Raw genomic sequence first — 13077 nt, forward strand, 5'->3', positions numbered from 1 at the left:
TCATGAAGTGAAGACATTGTAGTTCTGTGCCAGAGGTGATTGAATTTGTCCTCAAAGGAGAAGCTTATTAGCGATGACTTCACTAAAGTATTGTTGAAAGAGGAGGGCTTTCAAAATTATGGCAGAGAAAAGAATAAAGAACAGGAAAAAGAAATAAGGCAAAGGGAGGGAAAGGAGAAGCGATTAAAAACAGATGGAGGGAATAAAAGAAAGAAAAATAAATGGTGATAGAATAAGTCGAAGTGGAAGAAGAAGGGCGAGTGATCTAGAGTGGGACTTTCGGAAGTGAGGAGACCAGGAATGCAAATGGAGTAAGGGGTAAGATAAAGAAATGGGGGTTAGAAAGGCAATTGATGGGAAGGGATTTAGCAGGCGGCAGTATAACAGTGATCAGTCAATGTGATGCAGTTCACTGCTTTATAAGTGTCAAAGCTGCCCAATGCTCAGAGTGCGCCGTGGGCGACCACCAAATTTAGTTTCCCCTTCCACTCACCCTTTTTAATAGTGTATGTAGTGAAAATTTTGGAGGAGTGGGAGAAAAGTGATGGGAGCAATATTAAGGAAGGCTGTGAAAAGAGAAATAAGGAGCACACAAGTGTCCGGCAGCCTTCTTAAAAACTGTTTAAATACACTTTTCTTTGGACCTAAGTCGTAGGGAGACTACTGCAGGGAGCTCCGAAGCCCCTCTGGAGGTCGGCGTCCTTGGGGTAGGCCCAGCTCGCATTAGTTAAGGGCCGGCCCTAGATGTAAATGTAGACGTTCAGGTACTCCATACCCAGAATACCAATTTGCTACTAAGAAGCGCTGGTACTCTCCATTAAACGTATTGCACAGGTGCTGAGAATGCTGATACTTGCCCATTCAAATGATAGAAGGGCATGGTCTAGTACGTGACCATTTACGTCGGTGATGTACCCAAGGAAGGGAAGGAGGTGAGAGGAGGCGAGTATGTCGAGTGAGTAAGCAGTTGGGCGCGGCTCCAATTGCCTGTATCTAATCTGCGCGCTTGCCTGTCACGCAGACAGCCACCCTCTCTCTCTCCTCCATGCTTTACATCCACATGTACTAACATGGATCCTCCGAGGCGAGGCCGGGCTCTCCTCGTCGTTGTGAGCGAGTTCCACACGAGGCCTGGGGCCCGGCGGGACCCGCTGCCCCCGAGGAGGGGCGCGAAGAGGGACGCGGACCTGCTTTTCCAGGTGCTCTCCGGCCTCAACTACCAGGTGCGGCTGCACTACGACCTCACGGCTGAGGAGACCTACGCGCTCTACGAGCAAGGTAAGGCCAAGTGGGAGGGGCTTCACTGCTGCAGGTTATCTAGGAAGAGTCCTCCAATGCTCTATTTACGTGGTATTTCGCGTGGTAATGCCACCTCCTGCAGCCAGGAGTGTGCGCTGTTTACCGGCTGAGGTATTCGCTCCACTTCCTTGAGTTCCGCACTTCAGAATGTGGGATAAAGTGGTAATACAACACAATATACCAGGATTAAGACATTCTCAGGATTATAACAAGGCAACGCTATGTTGACCAGCAACATCTCTCTAACTAACGAGATATTAATAGGTTTCACAGAAGCACCTCAATCCTGATTTGCATCATGCACTAGTGCAGTGGTTCCCAACCTTTAGTCTGGGGACCCCTGGGGGTCCATGACTGCTCAGAAAATGAAATAATATTAACAGATTAGGCCCCCAGCTTTCAGTAATGACTCAGTGGGGGGTCCCAGGATTCCAATAATGGTTTGGCGTGGGTCCCTGGGTTCCAGTAATGATAAAGTGGGGGTCCACAGAAGCCAAAAGGTTGGGAACCTCTGCAATAGTGTTTAAGTACTGAGACACCTACAGTGTCTTGCTGCACACTGTTCATTGTTGCACCAGGAACTCATCTTCAAGATCATAACTATCCAAACACTTCTTACAAATTACTCCTGTCGTGCTCTGGGGTATTATTATTTTTTTGTGTGTGTGTGTGTGTGTGTGTGTGTATATATATATATATATATATATATATATATATATATATATATATAATGGGACATAGACAGAGTTTTCATACTGCTCCTAGTCTGTGACTTGCAGTGCACCCTTATACAGTGTACTGCAGCATCCACAAAGCACTTGAATGCATCTCCAACACGAAGTGCCGCCATCCCAGTATTCGGTATGCTCTGTTATCCCACTCCCATAACTCCCATAATGCACTCCTTGCTCTATTTACACTATGCACTGTATATTGTGTCATCTTCTTTACCCCAGGGTTCAGTGCTTTCAGCCCTGTAGAGATCCAACTCAGATGTTCACCCTTTCAAAGTTTATAAAGTGAGCACCACCGAGTTAAGTTAATCTAGCACCTGGCATAAATTGTTTCAAAATAATTCTCATTGAATGAATAATTCAAAGTCTATACAGTCATCATAACTCAGGTTCTTATATAAACGACTGAGCAGCAGGTGATGCAGAGCTGCCCATCGCACCTAACCAAACACGGAGGTGGTGGTGTTTGTTATCAAACAAACACCCAAGCATACACTACTAATACCTCGGTGAATTTGTGTTGAATAGATTATTAGATTAATTCACCCACCATGGACATCTTTCTGCGGTGGCAAGCTTGTGCTTTCTAGTGCTAGTAGCATATCAAAAGTGGTTTATGCTCCTGCTGCTGGGGGTTATTTCTAGCTTGCAGGTAGCCAATTCAGTCTCAGTGAGGTAGTTCAGAGTTAATTTGCTTGCTGCAAGATATGCTTGGTTATAGATTGCAGGTTATACATTGTAATCCCGAAGGATAGGGCCCGAGTGTTTAATGTGCCGATTCCATGAATCAATATGGAACGTGACGATCTCCGATTCCATTAGGGAATTCAGTGGCTTACGCTGCTGCACAGATATGTGTGTAACCGACAGCTCACTTCTTTAAATTAAACTACGATCGACTCTGCCTGTCATCCTTCTAAATTTGACAAAAATGTGTACATTTAACTATGACAGTAACAGATAATAATAAGCGTTTACTGCATTACTTGGATAAGGCAGAGTTTTAACGCTTTCTAGATAAATAAATATTAATATTTGTTGCCCACAAATGTCCTCTTTTTCAGTTTTCTCAGATCGAAATCGCGGGGTTGAAATCAGGCACCTGCAAATATTTAATTTACATCAACCCTGGCAACAGAAAAACAAAACCCATTGGCATATAACCTATAGGCCTCGCCTTTGTGACCTTTGGGCTTTGCAACTGCATCATTTTGTAGATAAGCACATGTGCATATCTACATAATGACACGAACATCTTTTTTTCTTTTTAATTACAGATCTGACGTGGATTGATAAAAAAAACATAATTTGCGTGAAAGCATTTTTTTTTTGGGTGGGGGGGTCGGTTGGTGTTTAAGCGAGTGGACATCGTATCAACACAGAGGTTAGACATTGAAGCACTGCAGAGGGTGAGCGTGCGGAGAAGGAAGCGAGGGGGAACAAAATTGAGAACTGGGCAAAAGGAGAAGCACAAAGGCGAGTGAACAACAAAAGAGTGGGGGTAGTGATGAGCATGGGCAGGAGACAGCGACACTGATGAGAGAGAGGACGAGTGCGAAAGGAGAAAATAAACACACAGACAAGACAGAGCAACGTGGAGTACAGGGGAAAAGAGACACTTGAGCGTCAGAGCAATACAGAACCTTGGGGGGGATGAAGGAGAGAAGCACAAAAGGGAGCCATCTGCTAACCAGGTACAATCATATGAAGTGCGTAAGATAAAAGAAAGTAATCGTTTGCTAAAAGTGTGCAGTGAAAGGTATAAAAGCCAGTCAATCAGGGATGGTAAAGAGTCTATGCTCCAAGGGATAGACAAACACAAGAGTGACATGCTGCAACACTGAAAGCAATCCAATAAGTTGCAAGAAAATGAGACAATAAAGCCACCAAATGCTGAGCCATGGGTGCACTCTATGCTCAGGTAAGCTACCAGTAAGCCCATTATAGGTCTTTAGCAAACATACAACTGCACTGCCTGGTAGGTTCGACCTAAAAATGTGCTTTCCAACATACCTGAGTTATAAGACGGGATGTGTGGTAATAAAAAGTTATAAGGCAACTTGATCAAAACAATCATTTTCAAAAGATTTCAGTTGTACTGTGGTGTCTTCCTAAGGTAATGTTTAGGGACATTTAAAAAATATATATCTTTAACTTAAAAACAAATATTAAAAATATTGTATACTAAACAATAATATGCATTCATTGTATATATATATATTTTTAAATAGAACAGAGTAAACAAATGCTACAATGGTATTACCTTCATTTTGAATTAAATATTTTACATTAAATTAATATTTTTTTATTTGAAGTTGAAATTAAAAATGACATTTCCACCAAAAAATATATAATTTTACTCTGTATTAATAATTATTAAAAGTGATGAATATCATTAATTAATGTGAATTTAGTTGTGTTTAAATAAAATATTGTCACATTAATTTAAAATGTACAGTAGTGTATTAAATATTTGTAAATTAAATAATAAATTGTACCACTTGTATATGCTTTTAACTTTACATGGTATTTTATAATTTTTACAATTTTAAATAATTTAATTTCAATTAGCATTATTTAGATGGAGTTTTATTTTATTTCCCTACATCCATTACTTTCCATGGAAGGCTGCTGCCGTACCAGTGAACAGCCATCTGTGATGCTGGACTTATTACTTTTAGTAGTAACTTACACTCAGGTTTTGTGAATTAGCAAAAAAGTAGTAAACTTACTCAAAAGTGTAAATTACCTCTGTGAATTAGGCCCAAGGTGATCCCATTATGTTTTTTTTATGTTCTTGTGTTTTTATTGACATTTCAACTGACAAAATAGTAACAACCACACCACTTTGAGCTAAACCCCTAACAACTCACATATTTAAATTAAACTACAATCAACTCTGCCAGTCATCCTTCTAAATTTGCAAAAAACACAAAGGCCCTCATTATGAGTGTGGCAGTCTTAAGACCACCACACTTGTGGTGGCAATCGGACCGCTGCCAAAGTGGCGGTCCGACCTCCACATTACGACCATGGCAAAAGTGCCACGGTCAGACCGCTTGCACTGCCACTTTTAGGTCGTCTGACAGCCTGGCGGTGCAGATGGTCTTAATCTGCCAGGGCAGCACTGCAAGCAGCGCTGCCTAGTGGATTACGACTCCCGTGTCTGCCAGCTTTTGCATGGCGGTGCCACCACCATGCATAGACTGGCGGGGATGAGGTGCCGAGGGCCCGTGGGGGCCCCTGCACTTGGCATGAGCAGTGCTGGCCCCCCCATGGACAGCCCGTCACGTTTTCTGGGCCTGATTTACAGGCAGTGAAAAGTGTGATGGGTGCTGTTGCACCCGACGCACCGCAACATTGCCGCCAGGTCGATTATGAGTCAGTGTCAATGTTGTGGTGGGTTTCCTGCTAGGCCAGCGGGCGTAAATGCTGTTTCCGCCTGCTGGCCCAACGGGAAACTCGTAATAGGGCCAGTGGGAGGAAGACTGGAGTGGCTGTCTTCCGACCCAAAGAGTTTGGCGGGCGGCTGAACTCATAATGAGGCCCAAAATGTCTATATTTAAGTATGACAATCACAGATAATAACAGAACTTTTACTGCTTTACTTCAACAAGGCTGAGTTTCACTTTCTAGAAAAATAAATATTAATGCTGATAAAGAAAAGGTCATAGTAAGTTCACAGAGTATCCTTACTAGACGGTCATCTGTTCTTGGTCAGTGGAAGAAGGAGTCCATCGGCTACTTTAGCATCCCTCCCATATACCACCCATTCGCACCCCCAATTTAAGATACAGGGAAAAAAAGAAATTACAATGTAGGGGGTCCACATTATGTTAAATATGTATTGAGAAATCTAAATTCACAATGTGAAGAACTTCCAGCAGTATCTATTTGCCTTGGTCTTCCAGGTGAACCAAATTCAATGAACCTCAACATGGACAAAACTGAGATTCTGGTGGTCGGTAAAAAAAACCTTCCCACTGGACCTCTGATTTCCAGCCTTCACAGTGTAACTTAGCCCCCAACACCTGTGACCATTTTGCGCATCCTGTGCTTCGATTTTGATGATGATCTCTCTTTGGTGGTTCAGATTAATACATTTTGCTCCAGTTGTTTCCTGCAGATATGTCTTCTCTGGAGAATCGTGCCATTTATCGCTTGAGCCTCCTGTCACTCTGCAGTTTAGGATGCCTTCCTCAGCCAGACACACTATTGCAATTACTTGTTTCTCTGGTTGCTCCCTTGAATGCTACACAACTTTGAACACTTTCACCATGCTGCAGCAAAACACATTTTCAGGCTGCCATACCATTCCTATATTTCTGCTCATGTACACTCCTTGTGTTGGCTACCTGTGCCTAAAAGCTTCATTCTGAAATCAATGTTTGTTTTTACAACAAACCTTTCATATTATAGGTCAGATCAATCCTCGTTCTGAATTCACCATCTTCTAGCTTGTCCCTTCTTTGTGTTCTTCAGCTTCCAAGTTATTAAGAATTCCTCAGTTTCCCTGCTTGCATATGGGTGGTCATATCTTTTCTGCTCTGGCAGCCAAATACTGGAATTCTCTGCCCCATAATCTCTGTACACTAGATCAGATCTTTCTACTTTCCATACCAAAAGCCTTAAAAACCTGGCTTTTCAAAGTATCTTCCTATTTTTAAATGTATTAATGAATGTTTTTTTCCCCTCATGCTCACTTCCCAATACTAATGCCCTCACCTTTTTTGGGCCTGTTAAAACTATTTTAGACCCACAAACACATTACAACCAGCATTACGATCACCCGGGATGCTTACTCTATACTTGTCAAAGTGGTAAGAGACACAACTCAAACTTTCCATTAAAATGTATCAACTAGGCCTGTTGAACATAAGGTGCCTTATTATGAGATACACTGTAATAATGAGGGGATATAATGGGAGCAGGGTTAACATTTCCCACTGGTCTCTCTCTCTCTCTCTCTCTCACGCTCCCCCCGCCCCCACTAGGCATCACAACAGAGGAAAACATGCAGAATCCAGAATTATTGTGTCCTCTTTTCTTTGTCTTCCATGGCCCCAGGCCTGTTTACATGCAGATTTGGTTTTACCAGGTACAGTCCAGAAAAACCTGTAATCAGCTGTGCAGGATACCCCCAGAGGATTACTTCTTTACAAGACTTGTAATGGGGCCACTAGTAAGGAAGCTGGGATGTTTCTAACCTAACAAAAAACACAGCTAAATTAAGATTTAGAGATATGAAAGAATGTTGCACAAGTACTGCCGTGCTCTTTCCTAACATAGTCTCTCTGACACAGTCAAATGGACTATTAGTACACATTGCTGTGCCAGGGGTCTGTGTTACTCACACATCTAATCCCTCACTCTGGCTCCACCTCTAACTGGTTACTGGCATCAAACGGAGTCTTTAGGCTGGAGGAAGTCATACGCTGGGCAGACAAGCCTTCAAGAAGGGGAGCTGCTGTATTGAGGCGCAGATAGTTAAGAGAAGGCGATAGTAGAGCATGCAAGATGAAAGACAAAAGAAGAACAGGAGTATGAGTGAGAGAGTAAGATGCAACTAGATATGGACACATCCTTGATGTCATTTTTGCAAACCCAGAACTAGTTACCGTTCAGAGCATCACACCAGTCACATGGTGAGACCACCATTTAGTAACTTTCCAACATAAAACACCACAAACCAACACACCCAAGACCACCTTACATACATACATCTATCGACCATTGAACAAACTCAGTTTTGAAGACTTAGAAACACAACTAACTGCCAGCACAAATCTAGACACAATAAATTCTGTTCCAAAACTTTTATGAGTGGCTGCAGGAAGCTTTTGATATCCTATTGCTAAAAAACTAAACAGGACAAAAGAAAACCAACACCTTGGAGAAATACAGAACTAAAAATGATAAATACCAAATCAGAAGGCTGCACCAAACTAGTTGAAAACCTAAATCCATGGAAGAAACTCATCAAGAATTCACAGACAAACTGGCAAATCATTACACAACTAAGGCAGATACATTGGACTCCTATTTAACACAAAGGAAAACCACCAGCATCAACCTGTTTCCTAAAATCCCCTCCAAGAGTAAGACGACCCAGCATCTGCACTCCTTCAAACAAATATCACAGTGAATTTATGGATTTGATCAAAGCAAGCAGGCCTTCCAGCAGCCCTTCCGACCCTCGTCCATAACACATCTTCAAAAACATTCTATCTATTTCTGCTGCCACACCTGTAAGAAGAATCATTAATAATTCTTTAACTACGGGAACCTTTCCTCAAGACCTTAAAAAGGCATACATACGCCCATTATTAAAGAAACAAACCTGGACCCACAGGACCCCAACAACTACCGACCGATTACAAATGAGCCTTTCCTGGACAAACTGATAGAAAGAGCAGTAGTCAGCCAGATACAGTTCATTAAAGATAACTCCATACTTTCAGACTACCAAACTGGATTCCACCCAGGAAGAGGCATTGAATCTGCACTCATCGCAATCTGGGATGATCTTAAAAACACATTCGACCCCAATGGAGTTGGTGACATACTTCTCTTGGACCTCTCAGCTTCCTTTGACACTGTTGACCATGATACCCCAAGTCAAAAACTCCACAAAGCCAGCATAGAGGGAACTGCTCTTGACTGGATCACATCCTACTTTCAAAACAGAACAAATGTAATCTATTTTCCCCCTTTCTCATCCAAACCCTACTTCACAAAAGCAGGGGCCCCTCAAGGATCAATCATCTCACTTAGGCTTTTTAAGATCTACATGATATCGTTAGCAGAATTGATCTATGAATTTCAACTCACATGCTACAACTATGCAGATGACACACAAATACTCCTTAAATTGGAATTCCATGAAGACTTTGGAAACTCACAAATCTCCAGTTGCCTCAGAGTTGTTGGTCAGTGGATGACTTGGAGCCATCTCAAACTGAATGCTTCCAAAACCGAAATACATGTGGCGACTGGAAAATTTTTGACCCACTGTGCGCCTGGCCTGACGAGATGGGACCACCTCCTCAGGTATCTAAGAAAGTTAAAAACCTTGGAATTACCATGGACTCCAAGTTAACAATGAATGTGCAAATGGAAAAATTAGCACAATCAAGTTTCATCATCTTGAAAACTCTGCAACGCATTTTCCCCACCTCGGATTTCCACACAATGTCCGGGCTACTATCTCTCTTGTTCTATCTAAGCTAGATAACACCAATGGCCTCTTCCATGGATCATCTCAATCTACTATCTCAATCTACTATGAAAAAACTACAACACATTCAGAACTCGGCTGCCAGACTACTACTACATGTAAAGCCACAAGCCCACATCTCCCCTGCCTTGAAGGCACTACATTGGTTACAGGTTGCCAAAAGGTCCACCTTCAAGCTGCTTTTTATCACCTACAAAGCAATACATGGAACAGGACCGGTTTTCATCAGGAATAAAATCACCAAATATATTCAACAAAGAAACCTCCACTCAAGATTGGCACCCCACTTAAAGCACCACCATATAAGAAAAAGACTATAGGTGGTACATCCTTCTCTGTTCAAGTGGCTAAACTATGGAGTTCATTACCTCCACATATGAGATCCACGGATAACTATCTTGTCCTCAGGAGACTACTCAAGAGTTGGCTCTTTTCTTCATAACCACCATATTCAAACAGCAATGGACTGCATATGCCTGTGTTGGTAAACATTTATAATCTGACTATGTGTATATATCTAGATATGTGTATTTCCTTTAAGAAATATGGATAATTACTAGTTGATAATAATAAAATATGTACATACTCTTTAAGCCTGTTTTAACAAATGTATATTTACTCATGGTTACATGTATATACAAGTATGTATACAATGTATGTGTATATGTGTGTGTGTATACATGTATATGTGTATATTATCCTATGCTTAACATGTTCATAGGTCATTGCATAGTTCCTAGATAAATTGTTTCATTTTAGGTATCACAATGAGCAAATGTTAGCTTAACTATTTTGTCAGCAAGCATTTCGCTATTGAAAATTGAGGAAAGATAAAATAATGTTATAAAAGTACACTCATAAATTAACCTCAAATATTGCTAATCTTGGAGGTCTGTGTTTATACAACACAACTTTAAATCTCAAAATATTATATCCATTATTATATTCCTTACACATATATTCCCTTACATGTATTTACGTATCCATTTATTATGTTAGTCCTACTGTAGAAGAGGAAGAAAAGAAAATCTCTCTCATGAGCTTTACTCTGTCTCCCCATGACCCATTACCACTGTCAATCACCCTGCCTAAGCTTTTCACTCCTCTACCGCTCCTAGCTCACCCCAAACCCCAGTTTACTTCTATGATCTCCCAAACAACCCTGCTAAATTCTCCCTCACTTATCTCACCTTTGACTCATCCAAAACCCCTTCTACTACTATGATCTCCCTAACCCTTTGCTCCTCCATCTCTCTGTTACTCACCCCAAGCTTCATCCTATCACTATAAACTCCCAATTAACACTTCTGGATTCTTCCTTCCTCTAGGAGCGCAAACTGGTGGGTCATATGAGAAGCTATCTTGGCATTAGCTGGATGCGTGAATAGATGACACTGTTGGGCAGTGTGAGAAGCTGGCATTTCATCTCTTACTTTAATCACACTTTGAATTTCAACAAAAATAGAAAAATGCGTGAAATGCCATTTTTAATTCCCAACTATTTCCCAATTTGATGCCACTCAACCGTAACGCTATAAGACGCATTCCTCTTCTGCTGAGCGCAATAGTCCTCATGAAGACTTTGTTAAACATAAGGGGTTGAAACAGTCATCACCATTGATTGCTGTATCTTCAGTCACTTATTTAATTACTGGGACTGCTTCCTGTTCACACAGTGTGAAATCCCTTTTACTTGAGTTATTTCATAATTTTTCGTCTTTTTCAGCTCAGCTCATCTATGTCTTTCATGTGAAAATTGTGTTTGCGAGTTGTATCAAGATTCACTGTCAGTGAGTCATCGAATTACACCATTGCTTGAACTGTACTCAACTATGTATTTCTAAATGTGATCACCACTTGTAAATATCCTGTGACTTCCTTTATGTGTGTGTGGTATTCTTTGGGCTTTCGAATATCATGTCATCTGGACTGCATTTCAGCTAAAGAAGTAGATATGAAATATAGTTAACTGTCGGTAGCACCATCTGTTATGTATAATTGTACCTATTCCCAAAACAGTGCATGAATTTTCTGGGCCCTCAGTTTTAATGACATGCGTCTCTGGCCTGCTGCCAGTCTATGGGCCCTCGGTATTAATGACACGCGGCTTCGGCCTGCTGCCAGTCTGTGGAACCTATGTATTAATAAATGCGGGTAGGCCCTCGGATTTATGACCTGCGGCTCTGACGTGCTGCCAGTCTTTGGGCCCTCAGTACTAGTGGCACGGGGCTCTGAACCGCTGCTAGTGTCTGGATCCCTCCGTTTCAAATACAGTGGGGATTGAACCCGCGGTTGTTGTCTGGCACCCTCAGTTTTGACAGGTGAGGTTCTGTCAGTTACCATTGTGGGCGGGGAGGGCAGGGGGCACTTGGAATGGGCTCCACAGAGGGGAACAGTCTAAGGCTTGGGTTCCTCTTAAACACCGGTGAGGCAGGGGTGTGTGGTACTCTGCTCCCGTAAAGAAAACCAGAGGATGTCTTGATAGGCCTGAGTCAATGAAGGTTGGTAGAGTTGTGACCTGATCTAACATGAAACATTGTCTCATAGATTCCCCACTAAGGGCCAGATGTAGCAACTTCCCAAATTGTGACTTGCAATTTGCGAGTCCCTGCGACTCGCAAATTGCAAGTCGCAATTTGGGATGCAGAAAGGTGTCTCAGACACCTTCTGGGAGTCGCTATGGGGTCGCAAAGACCCACCTCATTAAAATTAATGAGGTGGGTCGCAATTTGCGACCCCATAGCAACTCAGGGCACTCACGGGGATGGAGGCCTGCTGTAGTTTAAATAAAGCAGTTTTTTTTTTCAAAGTGCAACCCGTTTTCCTTAAAGGAAAACGAGCTGCACTTTGAAAAATAAACCGAAACCTTTTGTTTCGGAATTTTTCAGGGCAGGTAGTGGTCCGTTGGACCACTGCCTGCTCTGAAAAATTATTGTTTGGTCCAGACACAAAGGGGAAGGGGTCCCATGTGGACCCCTTCCCGTTTGCGACTGGGTTACCATCCACTTCAAGTGGATGGTAACTGCGAGTCCATAGGAAGGGAACACCCCATCCTATTTGCGACTCGGAAATGCATTTTGCGAGTCTGTTCCGACTCGCAAAATGCATTTCTACATACCAGATGGGCTTTAGCGACTCGCAAACGGCGTTTTTCGCCTTTTGCGAGTCGCTAAAGCTTTCCTACATCTGGCCCTAAGAATCGGCCCAGTACTTCTATCAATGAGACAAAGGTTGAAGCTGTCTCGTCGTGTAATGTACTATGGTATGCTATCGTTCTCCTTTGTCGGACGTCTGCACACAGAGGGCAAGGGCGTAGGCAGCGGCGGGGTCCCCAGTGAGAGGAGGGGGCTACAGTGCCTGTGACTCAGCAGCCAGCTGGACGACGTGGTAACTTCTGTCATCCGCCAGCAGCATTCTTGTGCATCCAGTGATGGCCAAAGGGTGACAGTTTGACAATGGGAACAAGGCCACCCAGCTAGAAGCAATCTGAAAAGTGGCTGCTGTCTGCTCTCGCTAGTGCTCACACATCAGAAAACAAGTGTTAAGTGAGCAGGTGCCACACACGGTAAACTCTCTCTGCGCGTCCACCCTGAAAAGCTCTGCAGCTCAGAAAACCTTGTGCGTGCACACAAGAGCAGTGAAAGACATGCAGGAAAGCCGGAGGCGTTGACTGTGTTTACGTAGCGCCCAGTTCGACCCACCAGTTCTTTGCGCCGTGCCAGTTGCAGCAATCCGTAAGCACCCACTGAAATCATGTCGCATAAAAACGGAATATATCGTAATATTGTGTACAATATATCGAGGCAC

At 42.6% G+C, this 13077-nt stretch overlaps 1 protein-coding gene across 1 annotated transcript in view; it reads left to right on the forward strand.

Annotated features, from left to right (window-relative positions):
- The first annotated feature begins 1017 nt into the window (after positions 1-1017).
- The window catches only part of LOC138265984 (caspase-3-like), a 60164-nt gene continuing 48104 nt past the window's right edge, over positions 1018-13077 (forward strand). Inside the window, exon 1 of the mRNA XM_069214232.1 lies at positions 1018-1278. Within this exon, the coding sequence (XP_069070333.1) occupies positions 1071-1278 (208 nt within the window). The 5' untranslated portion in view covers positions 1018-1070. The remainder of the gene's footprint in view (positions 1279-13077) is intronic.

This window comes from Pleurodeles waltl, chromosome 11 (assembly GCF_031143425.1).
Source record: "Pleurodeles waltl isolate 20211129_DDA chromosome 11, aPleWal1.hap1.20221129, whole genome shotgun sequence".
NCBI lineage: Eukaryota > Metazoa > Chordata > Amphibia > Caudata > Salamandridae > Pleurodeles > Pleurodeles waltl.